The 27777-nt window shown below is 36.8% G+C and overlaps 1 protein-coding gene across 3 annotated transcripts; it reads right to left on the bottom strand.

Annotated features, from left to right (window-relative positions):
• Positions 1 to 6838: 6838 nt before the first annotated feature.
• Positions 6839 to 26867, bottom strand: LOC100372942 (acidic leucine-rich nuclear phosphoprotein 32 family member A-like). Of its 3 annotated transcripts, none has more exons than XM_006823218.3 (7): positions 26554 to 26867; positions 15633 to 15779; positions 13905 to 14024; positions 12633 to 12807; positions 11906 to 12120; positions 10713 to 10779; positions 6839 to 9749 (listed from the first exon to the last, which is right to left on the bottom strand). In XM_006823218.3, exons 1-7 carry the CDS (start codon positions 26692 to 26694, stop codon positions 9667 to 9669), a joined length of 948 nt encoding a protein of 315 aa, XP_006823281.1. In that variant the 5' UTR covers positions 26695 to 26867; the 3' UTR covers positions 6839 to 9666. The 3 variants fall into 3 exon arrangements, with proteins under 3 accessions (XP_006823281.1, XP_006823280.1, XP_002740103.1); XM_006823217.3 differs by having other exon boundaries at positions 8092 to 9749; positions 11846 to 12120; positions 26554 to 26850; XM_002740057.4 differs by lacking the exon at positions 26554 to 26867 and adding an exon at positions 25695 to 25847 and having other exon boundaries at positions 8092 to 9749; positions 11846 to 12120.
• Positions 26868 to 27777: the final 910 nt, after the last annotated feature.

Raw genomic sequence — 27777 nt, forward strand, 5'->3', positions numbered from 1 at the left:
CCACAATTGCCTAGAATCCGTGTGACATTCCACGCAATATATTCCAATTGACCAATGCCTAGAATCTGTGTGGCATTTCACTCAATATATTCCCCTCCACCAATGCCTAGAATCTGTGTGACATTCCACTAAATATATCCCACTCCACCAATGCCTAGAATCTGTGTGGCATTTCACTCAATATATCCCCCTCCACCAATGCCTAGAATCTGTGTGACATTCCACTCAATATATCCCACTTCACCAATGCCTAGAATCTGGGTGACATTCCACTCAATATATCCCCCTCCACCAATGCTTAGAATCTGAGTGATGTTCCACTCAATATATCCCATTCCACCAATGCATAGAATCTGAGTGACATTTAACTCAATATATCCCCCTCCACCAATGCCTAGAATATGTGTGACATTGCACTCAATATATCTCACTCCACCAATGCTTAGAATCTGAGTGATGTTCCACTCAATATATCCCACTCCACCAATGCATATAATCTGAGTGACGTCCCACTCAATATATCCCCCTCTACCAATGCCTAGAAACTGTGTGACATTTCACTCAATATATCCCCCTCCACCAATGCCTAGAATCTGAGTGACATTCCACTCAATATATCTCACTCCACCAATGCCTAGAATCTGTGTGACATTCCACTCAATATATCCCATTCCACCAATGTCTAGAATCTGTGTGTCGTTCCACTCAATATAAACCACTCCACAATTGCCCAGAATCCGTGTGACGTTCCACTCAATATTTTCCACTCGACCAATGCATGGAATCTGTGTGACAATCCACTTAATGTATCCCAATTGACCAATGCCTAGAATCTGTGTGGCATTTCACTCAATATATCCCCCTCCACCAATGCCTAGAATCTGAGTGACTTTCCACTCAATATATCTCACTCCACCAATGCATAGAATCTGTGTGACATTCCACTCAATATATCCCACTCCACCAATGCCTAGAATCTGTGACATTCCACTTAGTATATTCCAATTGACCAATGCCTAGAATCTGTGTGGCATTCCACTCAATATATTCTACTCCACCAATGGCAAGAATCTGCGTGATATTCCACTCAATAAATACCCATCCACAAATGCAGAGAATCCGTGTGACGTTCCACTCAATAGAAACCACTCCATAATTGCCTAGAATCTGTGTGACGTTCCACTCAATATATCCCACTCGACCAATGCATGGAATCTGTGTGACATTCCATTCAATATATTCCAATTGACCAATGCCTAGAATCTGTGTGGCATTTCACTCAATATATCGCCCTCCACCAATGCCTAGAATCTGTGTGACATTCCACTCAATATATCCCACTCCACCAATGCCTAGAATCTGGGTGACATACCACTCAATATATCCCCCTCCACCAATGCCTAGAATCTGAATGACATTCCACTCAATATATCTCACTCCACCAATGCCTAGAATATGTGTGACATTCCACTCAATATATCCCACTCCACCAATGCCTAGAATCTGTGTCGTTCCACTCAATATAAACCACTCCACAATTGCCTAGAATCCGTGTGACGTTCCACTTAATATTTTCCACTCGACCAATGCATGGAATCTGTGTGACATTCCACTCAATATATCCCATTCCACCAATGTCTAGAATCTGTGTGTCGTTCCACTCAATATAAACCACTCCACAATTGCCCAGAATCCGTGTGACGTTCCACTCAATATTTTCCACTCGACCAATGCATGGAATCTGTGTGACATTCCACTCAATATATCCCATTCCACCAATGTCTAGAATCTGTGTGTCGTTCCACTCAATATAAACCACTCCACAATTGCCCAGAATCCGTGTGACGTTCCACTCAATATTTTCCACTCGACCAATGCATGGAATCTGTGTGACAATCCACTTAATGTATCCCAATTGACCAATGCCTAGAATCTGTGTGGCATTTCACTCAATATATCCCCCTCCACCAATGCCTAGAATCTGAGTGACTTTCCACTCAATATATCTCACTCCACCAATGCATAGAATCTGTGTGACATTCCACTCAATATATCCCACTCCACCAATGCCTAGAATCTGTGACATTCCACTTAGTATATTCCAATTGACCAATGCCTAGAATCTGTGTGGCATTCCACTCAATATATTCTACTCCACCAATGGCAAGAATCTGCGTGATATTCCACTCAATAAATACCCATCCACAAATGCAGAGAATCCGTGTGACGTTCCACTCAATAGAAACCACTCCATAATTGCCTAGAATCTGTGTGACGTTCCACTCAATATATCCCACTCGACCAATGCATGGAATCTGTGTGACATTCCATTCAATATATTCCAATTGACCAATGCCTAGAATCTGTGTGGCATTTCACTCAATATATCGCCCTCCACCAATGCCTAGAATCTGTGTGACATTCCACTCAATATATCCCACTCCACCAATGCCTAGAATCTGGGTGACATACCACTCAATATATCCCCCTCCACCAATGCCTAGAATCTGAATGACATTCCACTCAATATATCTCACTCCACCAATGCCTAGAATATGTGTGACATTCCACTCAATATATCCCACTCCACCAATGCCTAGAATCTGTGTCGTTCCACTCAATATAAACCACTCCACAATTGCCTAGAATCCGTGTGACGTTCCACTTAATATTTTCCACTCGACCAATGCATGGAATCTGTGTGACATTCCACTCAATATATCCCATTCCACCAATGTCTAGAATCTGTGTGTCGTTCCACTCAATATAAACCACTCCACAATTGCCCAGAATCCGTGTGACGTTCCACTCAATATTTTCCACTCGACCAATGCATGGAATCTGTGTGACATTCCACTCAATATATCCCATTCCACCAATGTCTAGAATCTGTGTGTCGTTCCACTCAATATAAACCACTCCACAATTGCCCAGAATCCGTGTGACGTTCCACTCAATATTTTCCACTCGACCAATGCATGGAATCTGTGTGACAATCCACTTAATGTATCCCAATTGACCAATGCCTAGAATCTGTGTGGCATTTCACTCAATATATCCCCCTCCACCAATGCCTAGAATCTGAGTGACTTTCCACTCAATATATCTCACTCCACCAATGCATAGAATCTGTGTGACATTCCACTCAATATATCCCACTCCACCAATGCCTAGAATCTGTGACATTCCACTTAGTATATTCCAATTGACCAATGCCTAGAATCTGTGTGGCATTCCACTCAATATATTCTACTCCACCAATGGCAAGAATCTGCGTGATATTCCACTCAATAAATACCCATCCACAAATGCAGAGAATCCGTGTGACGTTCCACTCAATAGAAACCACTCCATAATTGCCTAGAATCTGTGTGACGTTCCACTCAATATATCCCACTCGACCAATGCATGGAATCTGTGTGACATTCCATTCAATATATTCCAATTGACCAATGCCTAGAATCTGTGTGGCATTTCACTCAATATATCGCCCTCCACCAATGCCTAGAATCTGTGTGACATTCCACTCAATATATCCCACTCCACCAATGCCTAGAATCTGGGTGACATACCACTCAATATATCCCCCTCCACCAATGCCTAGAATCTGAATGACATTCCACTCAATATATCTCACTCCACCAATGCCTAGAATATGTGTGACATTCCACTCAATATATCCCACTCCACCAATGCCTAGAATCTGTGTCGTTCCACTCAATATAAACCACTCCACAATTGCCTAGAATCCGTGTGACGTTCCACTTAATATTTTCCACTCGACCAATGCATGGAATCTGTGTGACATTTCACTTAATATATCCCAATTGACCAATGCCTAGAATCTGTGTGGCATTCCACTCAATATATTCTACTCCACCAATGGCTAGAATCTGCGTGATATTCCACTCAATAAATACCCCTCCACAAATGCCTAGAATCCGTGTGACGTTCCACTCAATATAAACCACTCCATAATTGCCTAGAATCTGTGTGACATGCCACTCAATATAAACAACTCCACTAATGCCTAGAATCTGTGTGACATTCCACTCAATATATTCTACTCCACCAATGGCTAGAATCTGCGTGATATTCCACTCAATAGACACCCCTCCACAAATGCCTAGAATCCGTGTGACGTTCCACTCAATATAAACCACTCTACAATTGCCTAGAATCTGTGAGACATGCCACTCAGTATATTCCACTCCACCAGTGCCGAGAATCTGTGTGACATTCCACTCAATATATCCCACTCCACCAATGCCTAGAATCTGAGTGACATTCCACTCAGTATATCTCACTCCACCAATGCCTAAAATCTGTGTGACATTCCACTCAATATATCCCACTTCACCAATGTCTAGAATCTGTGTGTCGTTCCACTCAATATAAACCACTCCACAATTGCCTAGAATCCGTGTGACGTTCCACTCAATATTTTCCACTCGACCAATGCATGGAATCTGTGTGACATTCCACTTAATATATCCCAATTGACCAATGCCTAGAATCTGTGTGGCATTCCACTCAATATATTCTACTCCACCAATGGCTAGAATCTGCGTGATATTCCACTCAATAAATACCCCTCCACAAATGCCTAGAATCCGTGTGACGTTCCACTCAATATAAACCTCTCCATAATTGCCTAGAATCTGTGTGACATGCCACTCAATATAAACAACTCCACTAATGCCTAGAATCTGTGTGACATTCCACTCAATATATTCTACTCCACCAATGGCTAGAATCTGCGTGATATTCCACTCAATAGACACCCCTCCACAAATGCCTAGAATCCGTGTGACGTTCCACTCAATATAAACCACTCTACAATTGCCTAGAATCTGTGAGACATGCCACTCAGTATATTCCACTCCACCAGTGCCGAGAATCTGTGTGACATTCCACTCAATATATCCCACTCCACCAATGCCTAGAATCTGAGTGACATTCCACTCAGTATATCTCACTCCACCAATGCCTAAAATCTGTGTGACATTCCACTCAATATATCCCACTTCACCAATGTCTAGAATCTGTGTGTCGTTCCACTCAATATAAACCACTCCACAATTGCCTAGAATCCGTGTGACGTTCCACTCAATATTTTCCACTCGACCAATGCATGGAATCTGTGTGACATTCCACTTAATATATCCCAATTGACCAATGCCTAGAATCTGTGTGGCATTCCACTCAATATATTCTACTCCACCAATGGCTAGAATCTGCATGACATTCCACTCAATAAATACCCTTCCACAAATGCCTAGAATCCGTGTGACGTTCCACTCAATATAAACCACTCCATAATTGCCTAGAATCTGTGTGACGTTCCACTCAATATATCCCACTCCACCAATGCCTAGAATCTGAGTGACATTCCACTCAATATATCTCACTCCACCAATGCCTAGAATCTGTGTGACATTCCACTCAATATATCCCACTCCACCAATGTCTAGAATCTGTGTGTCGTTCCACTCAATATAAACCACTCCACAATTGCCTAGAATCTGTGTGTCGTTCCACTCAATATAAACCACTCCACAATTGCCTAGAATCCGTGTGACGTTCCACTCAATATTTTCCACTCGACCAATGCATGGAATCTGTGTGACATTCCACTTAATATATTCCAATTGACCAATGCCTAGAATCTGTGTGGCATTCCACTCAATATATTCTACTCCACCAATGGCTAGAATCTGCATGACATTCCACTCAATAAATACCCCTCCACAAATGCCTAGAATCCGTGTGACGTTTCACTCAATATATCCCAATTTACCAATGCCTAGAATCTGTGTGGCATTTCACTCAATATATCTCACTCCATCAATGCCTAGAATCTGTGTGACGTCCCGCTCAATATAAACCACTCCACCAATGCCTAGAATCTGAAATTTATTTTAGGTTTAACTTGTATGATTGGGTAATCATGTGCTTTTCCCAATAGCTAATGGTCGTGGGGGATGTAGTATATGTTATTTGTCTTACTGTATGACAGACAAACATATGTTTTGTATTGTCCCCTGATCCCTTATTCTAAGTGTTCTAAAATAATACCTGCACAGAGCTCTGACTGAACACAGCAGCCATTCTTCATGGTTCTTGTTACTATCCTCGGGGGCGCACATCCGGGCATTTTCTACTGCCTGGCAACCTTTGCGGTGAAAACAAAGACCAAAAACTCACAGAAAACGGTACTTTGCGATGATTGTTGAGAGTGCCCTGAACAGTGTAACAGGATTAGCCCTACGTGTGTAACATATATGAATTTGGTTGTTCAGGATTACTTCAAAGTTGAGTTTGTGTTGTTTTCTCGAGTTTTCACCGGCTCCACAGGCGTTCCACAGCAGCGCGCACAAAGCCCGTAGAAATACGTGGTACAGTGGTGCGCGTCTTAGCAACGTAGAACGTCTTGTGACGTAGCTCCGCCCCGAGGATAGAGCATGCAGGTGCCATAACACTCGCTAATCAGTGTCTCCAAAGAGAGATTGAAAATTATCGTGATTTTGCTCACGAGTGTTCTGAGCGACCGAGCAAGATGCTCATCAAAAATCAATGGTAAAGCTATGAAATGCAGTTTATAAATTGAGCAATTCTATTTTTTTGGATTTGTTTTGTGCTACTACAGTTTTGTCACTGTCTGAACAACACTCCTTGGCGTTTTGTTGATGGATTGCACAGAAAACAAGCTAGTCCCCAGATTCTTTTTTAAAGTTCCTTCTGTCAACCATGTACTCTCTTACTTAGATCATGGGAGAACATTGCTCATTCCTAGTAAACATGTACTGTTTTGGAACAAATTATCAACAAACACAAGTTGTGTTTCACTAGAAATGTTTATTCTAAAGGGTTCATCATACTCTGACATGTCAAAAGATGTTACTACGTCAACTGAATGTACTCTGAAATGATCACACTACACAAACCCTGCAGAAGAAAAGTCTGCAATTAATGATAGCCAAAAAACACTATGGTGAGTTTTAAGTATATGCACACCAACTCTCAACGATTCATTCATGTTGAACGAATTTTGAGTTATGTATAGCGCCCTCTGTCAGTTTTCGTGCAAGAATGAGGGGTTGATTTCTGGCCCGCTCAATTTCTTGCGAGCAGTTAATGTTTACATGGTGATATCAACCGCCTACGCAGATGAAAATGGAACGTTTTGGAATGTGCGCACAACTCAAAACTTGTCGATTGTTTCAACTGGACACAAGTACTTAAAAGACACAAATACGGTACCATGAACTAGTCTTCAGTAGCTTTCTGTGTACTGCAGGAAATAATCGTGTGTAATTGGACCACATTTGCCAAGACAGCATGTAGCTAATGGACCTGACACAAATCACCAACCAATCTTGTACCCACTGTTCCCTAACATACTGTAAAACACTAATTTTTGCTGAAGGGATGATTTAGTGAATATAAAAGCAAATATACCTCTTTTCCCCTTATATTTCATTTTCAACTCGTTAAAAATATGTGAAAATAAATTATACAAAACAGAACAAATTTATTGTAGCTAAAATAAAAGTAATTTACAGTATGTAATTGAGGTATTTTGACCAGTGGATGCAATCACAAGACATGTCTTGCAAATCTTGACTTTTAGATGTTGGCGGCCAATTGCGTTGCGTCAATTCAAAATTTTTGACAAGGACTGCAACCTTGATCACCACCCAAGTTTAAAGTAGGGGAGTCGTCATCTGTGCATACGTCAGCATGCCATTGTTTCCAAACAAGCATCTACCCATGAGCCTTTGCATTGTTAGCGCGAGTTATCGTCGATTGGAACTCAATTCCCAGGCGTGCGCAGGTGACGACCCTCCCTCTTTAAGCGTAACAAATTCTTAGTTTTGATTTCACTATAAATCAACTATTTTCACCTAAAATTTAATATTGCTTAACACATCTCAGACGGAATATTAAATGCAAGTTACGTGGTTACCATGTTTGCTCATTTAGAAGCGCTCTTCAGGATGAACAGAATACACTTGGAAACTAGTTTTGGTCTCATTGGTGAAATGCAAACTGCTTCATTTTTGCAAGTCAGAAAAGAAAAACAAGTCATGCAGTAGACATCACAATCTATATTTTAAAGAAAAAATTTACAATGGTGTGTGAAATTTTCAACACTTACATAAGCACGCACATTAGAGCAAATATGGTATATATTTGGGTAATTGATAAAAAAAATGACTTACTTGGTTCAAAACATTCATACAACATTAATATTGAACTGAGCGTGAATTATTTTGACAAAATTTAATAATATTCTGAGAAAAAAGTTAATTGACAGCATTAAAAAAAAATCCCATACATTGAGAATTCAACATAATGAAATTGAAAGCTGATTGGAAAAAATTTAAAAGAATTAGATGATCTATCATTGGGCAATTTTGTAAGCTACATTTCTATATTAGGTTCTATGTAAATTAAATTTCCATATAAGCTTGAATAAAAGTGATGTCATACTTCTATATATGGACTGGTTATAAAATAGAACATCCTTATATGGATATAATTAGCATAATAATCACAGGACTAACCAAATTAGAACATATCCATATATGGGAGCTTTTATAAAATATAAACATCCTTATATGGATTCAAGTATACTATCACATGACTGAGCTATGCCCATATATGGAGTATTTGACATGTCAGAGTAAGAAAACAGTCAAAATACAAGAATTCCCAAAGAAAATTTCAACAAACTTGACAAGGATTCAGTGAATGACTATTTTCAAAAAATTTTCTTGCAAAAAATTCTCTATTTTTCCCTCAATAACCTGTACAAGTGTCATGCTTTCCCTATTCACACCAACATTGTACGAATCAATATAAAAGTCTCCCTCCTTAAAATAAGAAGGGCAATTAAACTTGACCTTCCCCCTCCCAAAAAATTTCCCCCTCCCCCCAACAACCCAAGAAATTCCTTGCGAAAATTAGATTCTTGCACTTAATTTTTTTTTTTTAATCGGGAAAAAGCGTACATTAGAAATGATAGTGTACAACGTCACATCAGACCAGAGTTACTTAAAGGGTCAACTTTGGGTGGTAATAAATTGTCTGCTGCGTACCTAGCAATTCAACTCCATCAAAAAAAAAAAACACATCTGAAGTGTCTATTTTTGGGAGAATACAACAACTAAAGCCAGGAGACTAGAACTACTTTACCTATTTATATCGTCTACAAGTTGACCTTTAACCTATTTCCAAACAAGGACACAACGAGTTGCCAGCCTCAATCTGATGTTGAGACCCCTTATGTTGGTTAGAATTCACCAGCAGAAATAAAATATACATACATAAAAAAAAAGAGTCTGCACTTATTTGCTATTCTCCAGGAAGTCTCTGTATTTGATGTTGCCATTACCAAGGAGTCATTGATCATCTACAGTTTGCTAGGGGGATCACTTCATCAGAATGAGGCTGACATTTGAGTTGGGTATCTTTAACTCTATGGTTATTTATGAAAATAGGACTTTTCAAAATTCAGAATCTTTACATGATAGGCAACTGCATCTTTTTATCTGACAAACTATTTATAGAAAATGGAAAATTTTGGTACTATTTTACAAATAGGGAAACTTCTTAATATGTATCATCAAAAAAATTGAAAATAAAAGTGACTAGGGTCCTCTAATCATCATCTTCACTTCCTCCTTCGTCATCCGGATCTCGTTTTCTTTTTTCACCCCGGGGAGCCGCCGCATCATCTTCCTCTGCAAGAAAAAAACGATTAAATTATGAATTGGAGAACCAGACATTGTTGATGATTCTCAGTTCAGAAAACACTCGTTTAAAGAGCCATTTGACCTTTGAACTTTCTCCCCGCAGGAAAAATAAACTTTTTTTTTCAAAATTTTGATTAAGTGTTGTAGAAAATAAGAAATGGAATCAAATCTTTGTCCAAATTTATCAACAAATTTGGGAATCAAAGAAAGCTTAGAAAGAACTCCTTGTGTTTTGAAGGATTGTGAAAAATGAATAAAAAAAATGTTGTCAGAAAAAAAAAACAGCTTTGATTTGTGATGTCGATATGGTAGGGAGAGTAAAAATTTCCACATTTTCATCATTTTTTTTTTAAAACTACTCATGGATTAGCCTTTTTACTTGCTATTTAGCAGAACCATCCACCCAGTGATCTACATTCAAGAATATCGTAATCTTCCACATTTAAGTTGGCTTAAAACTTGTTTATTTTTTAACAGAGCAAGTCAGAACACAGTAATGTCAAAGAAACTGTGTCGCACTTTTAGAATCATTTAACTCATAGCCCAGTGCTAACATCATCCTTGCTACCAAATATGGAAAGTGGAGGTCACATGACTCGGAAAGCATGACCAAATATAGAAGTATGTCATGTGACTTAAAACATATGAACAGATTAGGTCACCAGAAAATGAAGCCAAATACGGAACATTTCAACCTTTTCACCACCTCTTCATCAGAAATTCACAAAATAGTCTTCGTTTTTTAATCTGCACTATCTTTCAGAAGGGCACAAAAATAGGCACATTAGGGTTCATTTCCAGAAATATTGAAGAATACAAGAATAAAGTGAAAACAATTTGGGTGAGAGTCTGATGGTGGTTTAAGAATGAAATAAAATTCCCCCCAAATTGTGAATTTTCTTAGCACAGAAAATTACATAGTTTAGGGGACTGACGGTGAAAGTTACATACCTGAATCTTCTTCCGACGCCGACACTTCACCGTCTGGATTAAAATCCTCCTCCTCATCTTCTTCTTCCTGAAGAAAGCAAAATAACAATTATTAGAAAAGATTTGAATAAATTTGCATCTCCGATTTTAGATTTAGTACAAGTCAGAACACAGTAATGTCAAAGTAACTGTGCCGCACTTTTAGAATCATTCAATTCATAGCCCAGTGCTAACATCATCCTTGATACCAAATATGGAAAATTGTGGTCACACGACTAGAAAGCATGAACAAATATGGAACACTGTCATGTGACTGAAACAGATTAGGTCAGGTGACTAGAAAGCTAAATATGGAATGCATAGATCATGTGATCACTGACATATTCACATATATTCACCATAGTAGGACAAAAGGTAACAGCCTGTGAAGATAGGCTTCCTGATTCGTCCAACTGTTAGGTTGTTAAAGTTGGGTAGCCAATCGGACAATCTTGTAAGTAAATAGCTTTGGATGGACTACCAAAGAGAGGTTTCACTAATGTGTTATATGTTTATCAAGAAAGTACTGTAAAATGGTTCATTTTATCTAGAATTTATTTTCACAGATTTATGGCGAGTTGAATGTGGAATAAATTCACCCCTTCAGTGAAAAAAATTCCTGGTAAAAAAGTAGTTTACAGTAAAAGACAAAAGGTAAAGTTTCTACGCAAGAAATTTTGTATTGTTTGCCTGCAGCTCACTACCAGTTCCCTCTTTTCATTACAAACATGGGAAATTAGTTTGGCACATGATAGCAAAATACTACCAAATATGGATAGTAAAGATCAGGTGACTAACAATGAAAACAAATGTGGGAAATTTAGTCTGCACTTTGCTTCAGAAGACAACTGACAACCATAAAATTCTGATTGACCAGGGGTGACATGCAGCTACAGTCTGATAGTAATTTTGTCCCCAAGGAAGCCACAGAATGCTTCATTTTAACATAGAATTATCAAAAAATCTACACCCTGGTAGGAAGAACCCTATCTCCCCCACTTGGTGGCACCGCTGAATTGCAGTACTCCCTGTCAGTGTGCGTTTGTCTAGAAAAACCTCTGTACGAGGTCGAATTATGTGTTGTGCATTTCTGGGCCCTGTAATTCACCACTTACTGGTAATATTTCTTTTTGAAGATATTCTAAGCCGACATCTGAACCGTCTGAATCACTTACATCATCAGCTTCATCATCATCATCGCTATCATCACTTGCACCGTCCTCTTCTTCACCTGCATTCACTACAGCATCCTCATCCTCATCGTCGTCGTCATCATCATCGTCATCGTCCGTGTCGTCATCATCGGAATCATCATCATCAGAATCTCCTTCCTCCACGATTACGTCACTCTCTGCTCCATCTTCTTCATCCTCTTCATTTATTGATTCGCCTAATTGGGGGAAAAAACAAATTTAAAAACTTCCAAATCCTTTCTATAGTTTACATAGGTGTAGCATTAATCTGTTTTTTTAAGTCACAAATTTTTGCTGACATCAACTTTTTCACAACCAGACTTTCTACAATAATTCGGAAAATAAATCCCAATTTTTGAGCCACAATAAAGAATTTATGTCAATTTTTAGTTTTTACCCCCTAAATTTGGCTATTGTTGTCCTAATCTTGGGGACTATTTTGTAAATTTGTGATGAAAAGAGGGAAAAGGTTAAGCAGTGCGTTTCCACAAGATTCCAACTATGAGACAATTCTCAGGAAGTAAGAAGTCACATTGTTCTTTGAAACAAGAACCATACATACATGCATACTATATTCAAAACAACCTTATGCTGGTCCATTGGCCAATCATAACACTTTTTACATGCCTAACCACATCAATTATCCAATCACAATGCTCGTTCTATACATTCAACTTACATTCGGCCAATCATAATGCCTCTTACATACCTTCTTCATCATCTTCTTCCCCGCTATCAGAATCATCTGCTTCTTTGTCATTTCTGTCGTAGCCATCCAAAAACTTTAAATTTGGTATCAGATTAAAAACTTGTTCTCTGTAATTCTCCGCATTTGTCACTTCACAATTGAACAAATCCAGACTTTTCAAATTGGAAAATTTTTGCTGTAAACATAATAGTTTTTATCAGTATGCTATCTACACAGATAGAAGAATCTAAATAGGTGATTTCCATTCAACTGGGAGATCCCACGAGTTGCAAGAAAGATGCGTGCCCAAAATCTGCTGCAAATTTTTTTGAACATCTTTATTTTGTAACTCGCATCGAAAGGCCGCTCTTCACCAAATGTGTACAACACATTGTTAAGAATGAAAAGCATGTCACACTACAACGCTATATACTTTGTTTGTCCTGTTTTTACGTTGATTTCACGCATAACACATTATCTCGCAGCGTACAGAAAAATGTCTATTGTTCCCTACATTGACTTTTTAAGATCAACTTTTTTATGAAATAATACAGCAAATACGATCAAAATAAATCTAAAATAGTTTATAGTCCAATTAAATGCCCAATCAGTTTCAAATTGTGAATCAAGAATCTACTTTTTTTATTTGTTAAAAGTTTTGGTTTTTCAGACCTCTAAAAAATTGCAAACAGATTTCATATTTTCGAATTTGTGGATTTCTGCAGGAATTCTGATCATCAGAATATATGGTAGGCTTTCACACTGTATCAAAGCTTCACAATTTTCCCCCAAAGTCAACCTTTTAACTCCCAGACTTTCATGGCCAAACTCTGCACTTTTTTTTACATTCTTCATTATTTATGGAAATGAATCCTAATTTTAGAGCCAACTGACAAAATTTCAGTCAATTCAGTGATCTGGGACAGATGGACAGGGATCCTCATAGCGTTTAGGAAACGTACACCTAATGGAAACTTACTATAAACATTGGTACCTTCCCCTCGCCTTACGCAACACTCGCGAACTGTTTCTGCGGATATGTGCATATTGCATTGTGATGATTATTAAAGCGAGAGGGTCGTCACCTGAGCACGTGGGGAATCGAGTCCCAAGCGACGATAACACGCTAAAAATGCAAAGGCTCATGGGTAGACGCTTGTTAGTAAACAATGACTCTATGGCCATCTGACGCATGTGCAGGTGACTACTTCCTCGCTTTAACATTCTCGTTCATATGGAATCAATAGTTCGTGTACTCATGGCGCGACGAACAAACTGCAAATTGGTACTTACCAGCGGTTCTAACGTGTCCAAATCTTTAATTTTATTCCCACTTAGGTTAAGATGTGTAAGTTTAGGACTGCCTAGAAGCGGATGTAGACCTGAAGATATTCTATTGTCGCTTAATTCAAGCTGAAATATAATTGTTACAAACATTATTATATTAAATTATTAATAACACACATTGTTATACACAATTTTGGTTGCTATGGCCATTAAATTTAAGTAATGGTGATTAAAAGTACATCTAGGTAGCCAATTGGCAACTGAAACAAAGTCTGCATAGGTGGGGGAGGAGGGGGGGGGGTGATTCCACTATTTTCAATAGCTCATAACATTGAACCAGATAACAAATTGCACAAGCCATGAACTTGAAACTTGTTTACTGTAAAGGGGTTAATTATTCACTGGGTTTTAATTTGACTTATTTCGCTGACTGGAAAATGCACTACTGTAAATTAAATATGTCTGAAATGGTAAATGAGTGAAATTTAAACCCAGTGAAAATTAAGTCATTTTACAGTATTTAACCATCAAGTAGGAGACTGAGCAAGTCAGAACACAGTAATGTCAAAGAAACTGTGCCGCACTTTTAGAATCATTGAACTCATAGCCCAGTGCTAACATCATCCTTGCTACCAAATATGGAAAGTGGAGGTCACATGACTAGGAAAGCATGACCAAATATGGAAAATTGTGATCACATGACTAGAAACTTGACTGTATGGAACAAGCATTGCGATAGGGCAATTGTCAGTTGACTGTATGGAACAAGATTTTTGATTGGGCAGTTGTCAGTTGAGTGTATGGAACTAGTGTTGTGATTGGGTAATTGTCAGTTAGTGTAGATTAGTCCAACCTCATCCCTCGCACCCCAGTTTTGAAAAAATTGAGAAATTTGTATTGGAGTCACCTAGTAGGTCATATTTGCCAGGATGTGTGATTTTTAGAAGTTTATGCATAAATTCTACTTCATCAAATGCACAAAACAGCCATGTCTAGACAATTTAAACCTAACAAACAAGCAGCCTCTCGGCTGAGATAGCTCCGCTGTTAGCAATGCACATTTCAATTAAAGAACAGAAGATATCATTAGAAAATGAACAATACGTATAGTATTAATGCAATGGCACTTGCTGTTTTCAACAAGAATTCAAAAATATCATTTTTCACCATAAATGATTGTGGTTTTTAACAAGAAGAAAATCACTTTTTACCAAAAATGACAAAAATATTCACCAATATTAGAGAATTAAAGATATTACAAAATGAACAAATCTGAAAGAGGTCCACATGTAGTACCTATATATGTAATATCAAAGCAATTGGACTTGCGGTTTTTAACAAGAAGTCGAAAATATCACTTTTTACCAAAAATGACAAAAACATTCACCAAAATTAGAGAATTAAAGATATCATTACAAAATGAACAAATCTGAGAGAGGTCTATCCAAGGTACATATACACCAAGTATCAAAGCATTCAGGCTTGTAGTTTTCAAGAAGAAGTCGAAAAAGTAAAACATTGACACGAACGCTGGACGACGCCGCCGGACAATCACTCATATGATAAGCTCCACTTGACAAAGTCGACAGCGGAGCTAAAAATTTAGCAGAACATCTTCATTAAGGGATGAACCATTTACTTCTGTGGGTTGGGCAGTTGTGTATTGATTAAATCGCTCACCCCACCTCCAAATAATGACATCCCATGAATTGGAAGGAATTTTCTTTTACTTACTTTTCTAAGATTTGGTAATTTTGGGAATCCTTTTAGACTTGTGAGTCCCACATTTATCATACTCAGTGATCCTAAAATCACAAATTCATCTGTCAATCCTTCTATAATCCCGGTACTCCGACAATTATCTAGGTTTAATTCATTAATCTGGAAAAAAAAAGAAAAAAACAAATTATTAGAAATATGAAACAGAACAGTGATGCAGAAATGTCAAAAAAAGTACTGTGGAATACTTTATTTTCGCTGAAAAGGCTTTTTGGGCGTTTTGTATGTAATTTATTTTCACTGATTTTTGATGAGTTTTATGTGAAATATAGGAAAAAAAGTATATTCGCTGGATTTTATTTTCACAGGATCATCCCTTCAGCGAAAATAGCAAAAATAAATTCCAAGCGAAAATAAAATATTCTACAGTAGACATTCAAAAGGACCACCAACTGAAATTAAAATTCAGTTTTATTAGGACCACCAACATTGAAACAAGTTTACAACACTAGATAGAATAAGAACACTGTTTGCAAGACGAAAGGAAGTTTGGTGGCTTTCTCACTCTCAATGACCATTTGTGTATCAATGCAATGAGAATACTAAAGTTCATGACCTTTCGATAATAAATTTCAATAGGAGGAAGATTTAATACCCACAATGCATCAGTTTAGTAAACAATTCAGCTGTCAAGGATTATCCATAGAATTCATGTTACCATGGAGATGAACTGTATTTTTGTTACCAGCCGATCAGCCGCCAGTAATGTTTTGACAGTTCTATGATACAATAACCGCAAAACAGACAATGAGGCCAGGTTGACACCAGTATCGAACGTCAACAAACCAGATTTTTTTTAAAAATATTTTTGTGCCAGGCTTTATTTTCAGTGTCTCCGTTATCTTCCCTGCCTTGCTTTTTTATGGTCAAAGCACAAAAATCACTTATAGCATACCGTAAAAAACGACTTTAGCTAACCCATAATTTTTGTTACTGGACCATTTTTTGCTCCCACGTTATGCGAGAAATCGAACGTAAAAACAGAACAAATAGTGAAAGTGATGCAATGGCGTCAAAACACTGAGCGAGATTGAACAAATACATATTTTTTTGGGATATTTTGAAACTTAATGTGCTGCTCTGCTCACATTTGATGATGGTTAATTTTGATGAAGTTAGGGTGTCTCAAAGCTACATCCTCCCTCTGAAAGGTTTAGTGCCAACTTTACCATTTTTCAATCTGCCATAGTTGAATCCGGGAAAGATTTTTAACAGGTTATCCAAGTATATTTTGCATTATTCTAAAAAAACCTTTTGTGTTACTGAGGAGACTACAATACTGTAAAATTAATTCTCCCTTCATCTTAGTAAAATTTTACAGTTCAATTGTAATTTCATCAAATTTAACGTATTGCACATAATGGCGAATTGAAAATTACTGAAATTCTGCCTAAATCTGAGTAAGGGCAAGGGCACTGCATGCTGGGAAAATTAGACATTTAGATGCAGTATGGGGATGCAACGTAAATCTTCCTAACTCTGCAAAATCTGAGCTAATGAATATTAACAAGAAATTGGCATAATTTATTTCCGCCTAACTCTGCTAACCTGTCTGATAAACAACTGTGGGCTGTTGTATACGCAGATTAAACTACGGATGGTGCCTAATCCAATGTGGGGAAAAATGTAAATTTTAAAATTCCAGAATACTCTGCCTGTAGCGGAATCTTGACTCATCCAGAAAATAATTAAAAAAATCCTTATTTACTTTTTTCACCACAGGTCTATTGAGCCACCTATCACAAATTAAATCAGTACAAATGTTCGTTTTAAATTTATTACTGTAAAATCTGTATTAGAAACTGCAGCTTCTATTAAAATGGTACAATGCAACAGAAAAGATGCGGCTTCTATTAAGGCATCTATATTCATACAAGAAATGGTGAATTTTTGGTCTTATTTATTCAAAAAGAGTGGGTGCGACTTATATTAGGGATGCGACTCCAATACAGATTTTATGGTACCCCATTACCTCAAGTCAAAAAAAATCACTTAGTCAGACTTGACTATGTTTTCTTCGTAGGATTGAATAAAAAACAAGCAGCCTGTCGGCTGAGATAGCTCCGCTGTTGGCAATGCACATTTCAATTAAAGAACAGAAGATATCATTAGAAAATGAACAATATGCATAGTATCAATGCAATGGGACTTGCTGTTTTCAACAAGAATTCAAAAATATCATTTTTCACCATAAATGATTGTGGTTTTTAACAAGAAAATATCACTTTTTACCAAAAATGACAAAAATATTCACCAAAATTAGAGAACTAAAGATATCATTACAAAATGAACAAATCTGAGAGAGGTCCACATGTAGTACCTATATATGTAATATCAAAGCAATTGGACTTGTGGTTTTTAACAAGAAGTCGAAAATATCACTTTTTACCAAAAATTACAAAAATATTGACCAAAATTAGAGAATTGAAGATATGATCATGAAATGAACAAATCTGAGAGAGGTCTACCCAAGGTACATATACACCAAGTATCAAAGCATTCAGGCTTATAGTTTTCAAGAAGAAGTCGAAAAAGTAAAACATTGACACGGACGACGGACAATCACTCATATGATAAGCTCCCTCGACAAAGTCGACAGCGGAGATAAAAAAGTTGTCAAAAACAGTAGAGGTATTTTTCTATACTTTTTTTATTCTTTGTTACAACAGTTTATGTTATTACTTAAGCACACAAGTAGGGGTTTTTCTAGAGAAAAAAAAATGCAAGAGGGAGTACTGCAATTCAGCGGCGCCACCAAGTGGGGGAGATAGGGTTCTCCCTACCAGGGTGTGGAGTTTTTAATAATTGTAAGTTAAAAATGGAGCATTCTATGGCTTCCTTGGGGACAAAATTACTATCAGACAGGTGGTCACAGTTGAAGACTGTGGCCAAATGTGATTAATCAGAATTTTATGGTTGCCAGAGGATCTGCTCCCCAAGGTAAGGGGGCACATTGCTATGACATGAGGGCGCTGCGCCCGTTCACTAGTTTAAAAAAATCCCTGTGCAAGTTGTCATAAAACATTTAACTGCCAGTAGATGCCACGTTGCATTGTGTTCGATATGCGCCTCGCAGCGACGCTACGTGTGTAAAATATAATGTTAACATTAAATTCAAACATATGCTGCACAACACCACCATCCTATAAAGTTGTTAACATTACCCAGTTTTGCAAAGTTTCTAATTTTTATAAAATCATCTTCAATGCTTGCCAAAATATGTGACATTATCTTAAATATGGACAAAAAACCCTCCAGGGTCTGGCGGTACAAAATAAGGAACACTAGTTTTTCTTTTGCCTTTGTAAACTGACTTCAATAATTCTATAACACAGCTGCAGCCCAAATTTTTTCTGACAAAACTTTTAAATAAAGAATTCATCTTTTTTTTGCTTTTCTGTACAATACTGAGTACAGCTCAATTAATAGCCAGTTGTGTTATTTTAGTTATTTCATTGGTTCAAATTTGGCTGAACCAATCAATGGCAGTGTAGTGGTTGTTGCATCATACTCGTGATTGGCAGAACCTAGTTTGATCCCTCCCTACCCTGGGTGAGTTGTGCCACAGATCTGATGGAATCACCAAATTCACTGACTGAGATTCACTAACAAATACGACTTTAGTCCACAAGTGCTTTTGTTCGACCAGGCCTGGTTAATACTAGGATAGCGGATTAAATTGCCATTTGATAGACATAGTCCTGTCTTTGAGTCTCGTACACAAGTATGTACTGTAAAAGGATTAATTATTCACTGGGTTTTAATTTTACTGACTGGAAAATGCGCTAAATTAAAACCCAGTGAATATGTAAAATTGAGCATATAACACATTATCTAAATGATAAAACCCACTGAATATGCCTGAAATGGTAAATCAGTGAATTTTAAACCCAGTGAAAATTAGTTATTTTACAATACAAAAGACAAAGGCAACAGTGACATTCAATGTATAGAACTGTCACCTGCCACAAAAATATATACAAAAAAAGTTGTGAAAAGTTGTCGATGGAATTTATTTCCTTCTGCACTGTAAAATAGTTTTTTTTAACTGGAATTAATTTACACATTATAGGAAAACAAGTGCATTATTCACTGTTTTTTATTCAGCGAAAAGCATTCCAAGCAAAAATTAAATATTTTACAGTATTTCATTGTCAACTACAATCAGTTCAATGTAGTTTTTAAACTATTGGCCTTTGGGAAAGGATTCTCTCAGAATACCGAGGATTCTCTCAGAATACCGAAGTTCAAACACTGAATCAGAAAACGCACTTACCTATCATAAATACTGTTTCGTTACAAGTGAAACTACTTAAATTAAAACCATGTGAAAATGAAAATCAGAACCAAATGTTACATCAACTTTAGAGAATTTGAAACCTAGATGGATTGGGACAAAGAGCCGAATTTTTTTCAGTAAAAAACTGGAAATTTACTAAAATTTTGTCTGTTAGCTTCAAAATTATACAACAAGCACAGAAAATTTTGGCTGGTGGTGAAAAGGCTAAAAAGCAGCAACAAAGATAAACCAATGATGACGTTCGTCTTTGCAGATTAAAACTACGGATTAAGTTTATTTTACTTCCAGTTTCTAAGTTGCTATAAATAAAGTGAAAACTGTTTGCCTCCGTGAAGACAAATGGGAAAAAATAAAATGCATTTTTTTTTATAAAATGACAATTTTATTAAACCATTTACAATTTTTTTTTTTTATAATTTGCCAATTTTGGGCTAAAATCTATCAATAATCTTAAGATAAAAATTACATTATAATTATGTCTTATCTTCTACTCGTGATTTCTTTTTTTTTTCTATACATAACACTCTTAACAATCTAAACAAATTTGTTATGGAATGACAAAACTTTACTGTTTGAAATAAAAGTACAGTAAAACACTATTTTAGCTGGAACACATTTTCTCTAGAAAGATAATTTATTTCTTGTATGAAGTTTATTTTCACTGATTTTTGATGAGTTGAACGTGAAATTGAAAGAGGCAATTTCACTGGTTCTCTATCCCACAATTGAAAGGAGCTCGCGAAGAGCCCATAGTAATACATTGTACAGTGGATGCGTGTTTTAGCAACAGAACGTTCTGTGACATAGCTCCGCCCCCAAGAAGAGTTATTTCCTAACTGTTGAGTGGTGTCAAAATAAAAAAAAAAAATCAACCTGCTCTCTGATTGGTATGATTGTTTGGTATGGGCATTGGGTAGCCAACCAGGCACACTCTAGTGAATGACAAAAATTGCGAATTTGTTTAAGCAACTGTATGGTTTTATAGGCGTTCTACTCCTGAAAATCCAGATTTTGTCTGTTGGCTCCAAACTTAGGGTTTATTCCCAGAAATATTGAAGAATATAAAAAAACGTGCAGAAAAATTCTGGTGGTGAAAAGGTTGAAGATTTTAATTGCCTAACTCTAATTGCTAGCGTTACTTTGTCCAGGAGAGTCGTTTTTAGCTTTCAGACAATTTTCAAAAAAGGAAAGCCTGGTCACAAGACCCTCTAAACTTTTAAACCGAAACAGGTTAATAGAAATTTAGCCTATCAAAATTTGGTGACCACCTAAAATGACAGGTAGTGGCTAAAAGCAAGAAAATCGTGTGCAGCATGCCAAGAAATTTTTTTGTGAGTCTGTGAAACTTTCTGTGAAATTTTCTCGGCTGACAAAAAGTCATTTTTACCGATTAACAATTATTCACCCAAAATAGTAGTCCATGTAAGCCTCATACTGAAATTCGGCAATCTGAGAAAAAAATGTATTCGTCATTGTTCTAATACTCTTGATGCAAAATGTTTTGTTTTTGTGGTTTGAAATAATGTTTCTTTAAGTCAAACATGAAACTAAACTGGCCCCACCTTATTCAGTTTATGTTCCTTCAGACTGGATGTCATATTCACAGCACTAACGGTAGAAAGCAGTAGGCGGAATGTACCATTTTTACTATCAAGTGTGTAGCCGATGGTGGTGAACTCGTTAAATCCCCGATGCCAGGTACACAGGCTGAGAATCGCACTGTACACCAGAACGTTCCAAAACACATTCTTATAAAAATCCATCCACTAAAATCCATCTGTCAAATCAACAGTAATTTTTATTTCTCCTGAATTTTGAAAATTCTTAGCATTGCAAAATGCCTCTGATCAGTTTTTCCAGAATTGTGACACATTAAAAACCCCACCTAATTAACATAATTTATGCAGGAAAAGTTGTCGCCTAATTAACATAATTTATGCAGGAAAAGTTGTCGCCTAATTAACATAATTTATGCAGGAAAGTTAGCATTACTTTTCAGTTTTATCTGCAGGAAACTTTTTTTTGAAAAGAAATCAACATTGAACATTTCTAACGCTGAACACTGTGTGGATTAAATTTTAATTAATGTCTAAACTGAGAGTAATTTAAATCTAATTAGTGTGCAAGATTAAATATCTGGCACATACAACACAAAATATACAATTTCTCCAAGATCTTGAGGCTTACTGTAGATGTATTAATTATTTACTGAGTTTTAATTTCACTATTTTCACTGCTAAATTAAATCTGCTAAATTAAATTTAGGTGAACATGTTAAATAACAAAATTGGATGTCCTGAGAACACCGAAGATTTTGTGGAAGTTGACTTGAACAACCACTTTGAGCTTTAGACAGATACCAAATTTGATTTGACTGGGTAAATTTCCACAAACAATTAAATAATATTCACTTTAATTTACAAAATAACCATACCTAATCTTTTTCTTTCTTTTAACGACCACTTTCCATTCTCTGTCTATAACCAAGGCCTGTAGGCACCTTTATTTTCAATAATCTAGCAGAAAGTCTATTCAACATCTGATGTTCTTGCTAAATAAGAGCTCTACTGAATCAAGAGTTGAACATACACTAAAACTGATTAATTTTTGCTGCTGGAAATATTCACCCTTTGAGGATTTAACCTTTTCTTGGCGCCAAAGTCAATTTCAGGCCTTGTCCATAAAATAGTTTCATTTGGCTGAGAACAAAAATTTCTGTTTCTCATTTCCGAATGCATCATTTTGAACTATGAGTCTCAAACGTTTCTTTTTCCTTCTAAAGCATTTCAAAATGCGCTTGTACTCGCACTTGTCTCAAATTTTAGCTCAGTATTGGGGGAAAAAAAAAAAAAAAAAAAAAAAAATCGCCTCGCCTCATTTTAACATTTCCATGAAACGAGAAACAGATTTTTTTTTTCCTGGCCTTGTATATACTGTAAAGGGGGTAATTATTCACTGGGTTTTAATTTAGCTTATTTCGCTGACTGGAAAAATGCGCTAAATTAAAACACAGTGAATATGTAAAATTTAGCATAGAACACATTATCTAAATGACGAAACCGTGAATTTAAAACCCACTGAATATGCCTGAAATGGTAAACCCAGGGAAAATTAGTCATTTTACAGTAGTCTACTCTTTTCCACATTAAATTTCAAATATTTTTATCAAAAACAAATTTTCTCTGTTTGGTCCAAATTAAAATTTAATTCAGTGAAAAATTACAGAAAATGTTAACTAATCTACCATAGTTTGGCATTTCAATTTTGTAAATAAAGTCTTACTCGGTGTCACACGCCACCAGAGAAATGGTCACTGTTACAAATTTGAGTAACTTAACTTGTGAAAATTTCCCTTGCGAAAATAAAGCAATTTACAGTAATTTACTACGTTTCATTATCCCAGCTTCTCCTTAGATGACAATGGTTTGGGCAATACAACAAAGTATGTCAATATACAATGTTTTATTTATTCTATATAAAAGCCTGATATAAAAACTTCTAAGCAACATAAATTACTAAAACTATATTTATTTATAATCATTGATATGAAATAAACAATTTATATAATTTCCTAGGGAATTATGGGAAAAAATGAAGTCTGCACACAGCAGAAGACCACAAGGCCAGTATTCTTACAAGTGTTTTGACAAACTAGCGATTTTTTTGACTGATTGAACAGACATTTAATATCCAACTTTCTCTCTACATTTAAATTTTGTGAAGTTACCCACATGTTACGATTTGGAAACAATTTCTGATGTCTGTTTTCAAAATTCAAAGTAGGCACTACAATAATGGCACATTATTCAATGTCTATATCTTACCACGTTGAATAAAAATGGGACATCGGGGGGGGGAGCTATAAAAAAACAAGGAAAATCAACAAAATGACACTTTCAGTTTTTCCTATATGATTTAAGTATTTATGAGGCTTAAAACAGATACTACAATAGTACAAGAACATCCCAATAAAAATATATTAATATCTCTTGCGTCAAAGTAACAGGATGCAAATTTCACTAAGGAAACAGTTGCCATAGCAACAGGTTGTTTTCAACAGCCCATCCATCAATCAATCACTATTCTGGCAGATAAATTGGAAGATATTTGTGTCAAAATACATCATTTTTGGTGGATTTTGTCTGATATAAATAAACTTTGATAAGACTTGTTTGGGGAATTAAATGATAACATGTCAGACCAAACACTTATTCTTGAACTGTTGAAACAAAACTAAATTAAATGAAAATCAACAGATACAGAAGAATTATTTTCAATACTTTTTCTAAAGTTGTCAATACTGTAGTATTTTTAATGAGGTCAGAATTGGGCTGGGCTGGGCTGGATTTTGATTTGTTCAAGTTTTCAAGAAAAGTAATACACAGACTTATGTTATACAAATCGATGATCATTTTTCTGATAACAGTAGGAGAACACATGAAAGCGAAAATTAACAAATAGCTTTCCTGACGATTTTGTTTTACATTATGTCTATCTGACTCGGAATGCGTGAAGCGCCCTCAATCTGTGACGATAGGTACATGTTATTTGAAAAACACAAGAAAATTCAAACTGTGCGCTATTTACGGTAAAATTATGACAATAACATCAGTAAGTATGCCACAGCAAATCATTCTGACGCAATTTCGTGCCAGTGACGGGCCTGCGAAGTGCAAGTGTCCGATTTTACGGTCGGAATTGGAGTTACGTTCAAACGCATAGTACCAGCTATTGTATGATCGACAAATACAAAATGGCGGAAACCGCCAGCGATGTGGAGACGTCAAAACTCCACAAAAAATGTGATTCCTAGAGAAAGAAAAAATCGAGCGGCATACAAAGACAATCCCTAGGAAAGTATGCAGCGACGCTATCTTTTCGACCGGGCTGTGTTTCAGTACTAATTTTGCGAGTGCCCCAAATCGTCGATTTGAGGCGAAATATCTCACTTATATTGTAAGCGATGCCTTGCACTACCCCTACGGATTGGCTCTCTAGATTTGGAAGGGACTCACGAAAACAATACTTTTTGTGATGTAAACATTGGGAAAACGTAACGAACCGATGAAAAATAACAAATAGCAAACAAGAGCACATTATCAAGATAAATTCAATGACATGTGTAATGCACCATAATTTGAAATGCAGCGTGTAACAAAACTGTGTCCACCATATTTTGAACATGTGATTTTAGGAAGCAAAAATAGTAACATTAAAGTTCGAATGAGAAGAAACTTAAAATTTGTTTTGTCACAGACAGGGTGGCATTTTGTAGGATTTATAAAACATTTGTCAATCGATGTGCTCTACCCAGGGTTTTAGAATGGGACCGAAGCCAAAATGCCAGTGCGAGTGCGAATCGTATTATTCGCTTTGTGATTGGGATCCCAGTACATACAATATATGGCGGCTAGTCAAACACCACAATATTACAAAAAAACATCTCAAATCGGCGATCACAAAATATACACAAGGTTCCTAACTATTTGATAAACTGCTACGGACGTATATTGACAAAGAAAAATATTGGTCGATATAGTAATGGCCCGCGAGACGAGTTGGCGCAGGTCGGAGGCATCGTACTGGCCGACTCGCTAGTATGGAAGCACATGGACGGTGGGAGCACTAACACCGTCCCCCTCGACAAGAAAAACACCACAAAATCACAAACAATGAGTAAAATAACGATCGAGCACAACAAACACATATTACTGCACCTGTCCTGGCGCCCTGCCACGTTTCTCCAACTCAATTCGTTTGTCCATTGCCCGAAAATCGTCTTCAGATTGAGCGAGCACAGAGGAAGCAGGCCGTTGCAAAATTCCGAGCTCAGACACTGTCGAGGGGAAAATAATACAAAGTTGGGCTGTCGACGCGCCAAGGCATTGCTCCTTAGAGGGGTTGCCCAATTGGCCAATTACATGGACCCCTCACTCACTGACGATAGCTTGCTATGTATCATATCACGTGACTGGCGAAACAAACATCTCATTCAAAATTCAACCAATCATGAACCACCACACATATTGTTAACGGTGTCATTAGGTCGATTGAAGCAGGCTATTATCATTTCCTTCTCCGCAAGAAAAACACAAGATCTTTTTTTACAGTGTAGCGCTCTTCACGTACACAGATTTGCCACGACTATCCAAAAAATAATAGTTTATAATAACCTGTATGTTTTTTTTTCTTCTTTTAATTCGCAGACATTCATAATAATTGTTTTCAGATTTTAAGCGGAAGTCGCAGTTTGTAAATGAGAAATACTGCTGATTACTATGAACAATTTTTTTTTTCCGTCAGATTGTTAAAAACAAAGCAGCTCATCAAAACAATCTGCCGACAATAAGCAGGGCGTACGGGGAACAAGCGTTGATCTAATTTCATCCGGGAACCTGCCATGTTTATATGTTTATCCGGTAAACACCAACAAATTTGCATGTTGGCGACAGACAGATGGCGTCACGTGACAAGTCGCCATTTTAAAAGCCTGATGAAACGAAAATAAAATTCGGAAGAAAAGCGATTTTTTCTTGCAATCCGTTAAAATTACAATTGACAAATAAAGGCCTTTACCTCGTTTTTTGTATCCTCAAACAGCACACGACACTCAGTTCTGTTTGTTCCCTGTATTGCTGAAGCCTCGATTTCTGTTCCAGTACACAAAGATTTTTGCTTCACGAAATTCCCCGCTGAATTTTTTGACCGCGAGCGCATTTTATTTCTAATTCTGCCATTTTACAGCCAAAATAAGGTACACCCGAAACCCGAAATTGAGAACGGGTGAGAGCGGCGAAAATGACCCAATTGATTGGGTGTGTCATCTGGCCGTGTCGTACGGAACAACAGTCCAACATGGAGGACGATACATTAACACACTACATTGCTCAACGATAACATGCGAGGTACAGGCAATTCGTCCATACCCCCTCTAGGAACAATTGAAGAGTTAGGAAAATTTAAGATTCATATGCAAAACACTCTAAAAGTCGCGGACGTCAATTTTATTGACTGTCACTCATTAACTTTAACCAAATAAAATAAAATTAACTTAACGTGTTAGTTACTAATTATCCGATTAATTATTAATGAGATCTCCAAGGTCAAATTGTTAAAAAAAAAAGCGAAAATACGTAAAGTAATTACATTTTATGTAGTTTTATTTGGGGTATTTTTGGAAGACATTTTTTTCACTTCCAACAACAAAGCAATTGCCTAATTGAATACTAACAGTGAACACGCGAGGGCGCTGGTCAACATAATCGCTGTCATTTGTTTTGTCGACTTTTATTTGGAGACAACTTTCACACGCGTTAATTAACTCCAAATTATTATTATATTTGAATAAAATATGTTTACAATATTTTTGTTAATTTGTGGATTATAGTTACGGACCTATTTTCAGTGTACTCTAAGCGCAACAAACGCATTCCCCTCGTCTTTATAAATATTTATAAATTTCAATAGTTGTTAAATCCAACCATAGACCTTACTAAGAAGGGTCTACGATCCAACAAACCAGCCAATCAACAAACAGGGCGTAGCGACGTCATTTCAAAAAGTTCCAATGTTATTCAATCAACCAATAGAAGCAGCTCTTTTTAGTTTGAATTGTGAAATTTGTAAGGATGGAGATAATGCCTTTGTTGCCAGGAGAGTATCACAACAACAAACGCATGTTAGTGAACTTTAAACCTGTTATTTCAGATTTTTTAAAATTACGATATACTACCAACTCAGGTGAAGTTTTTTTTCAGCCCGGGATGGACGGCGTGGGGGTGGGGGACACTTATCAGGAAC

The sequence above is a fragment of the Saccoglossus kowalevskii genome, chromosome 20 (assembly GCF_978046115.1).
Source record: "Saccoglossus kowalevskii chromosome 20, keSacKowa6.1, whole genome shotgun sequence".
NCBI lineage: Eukaryota > Metazoa > Hemichordata > Enteropneusta > Harrimaniidae > Saccoglossus > Saccoglossus kowalevskii.

Coding starts and splice junctions, on each gene's coding strand:
- LOC100372942 (XM_006823217.3), bottom strand. CDS start 26,694: ATGCGCTCGCGGTCAAAAAATTCAGCGGGGAATTTCGTGAAGCAAAAA. Junction 15,780..26,553: donor TTGAGGATACAAAAAACGAG/GTAAAGGCCTTT, acceptor TTTTTTTTCCAG/ATTAATGAATTAAACCTAGA. Junction 9,750..10,712: donor GGCGTCGGAAGAAGATTCAG/GTATGTAACTTT, acceptor TTTTTCTTGCAG/AGGAAGATGATGCGGCGGCT.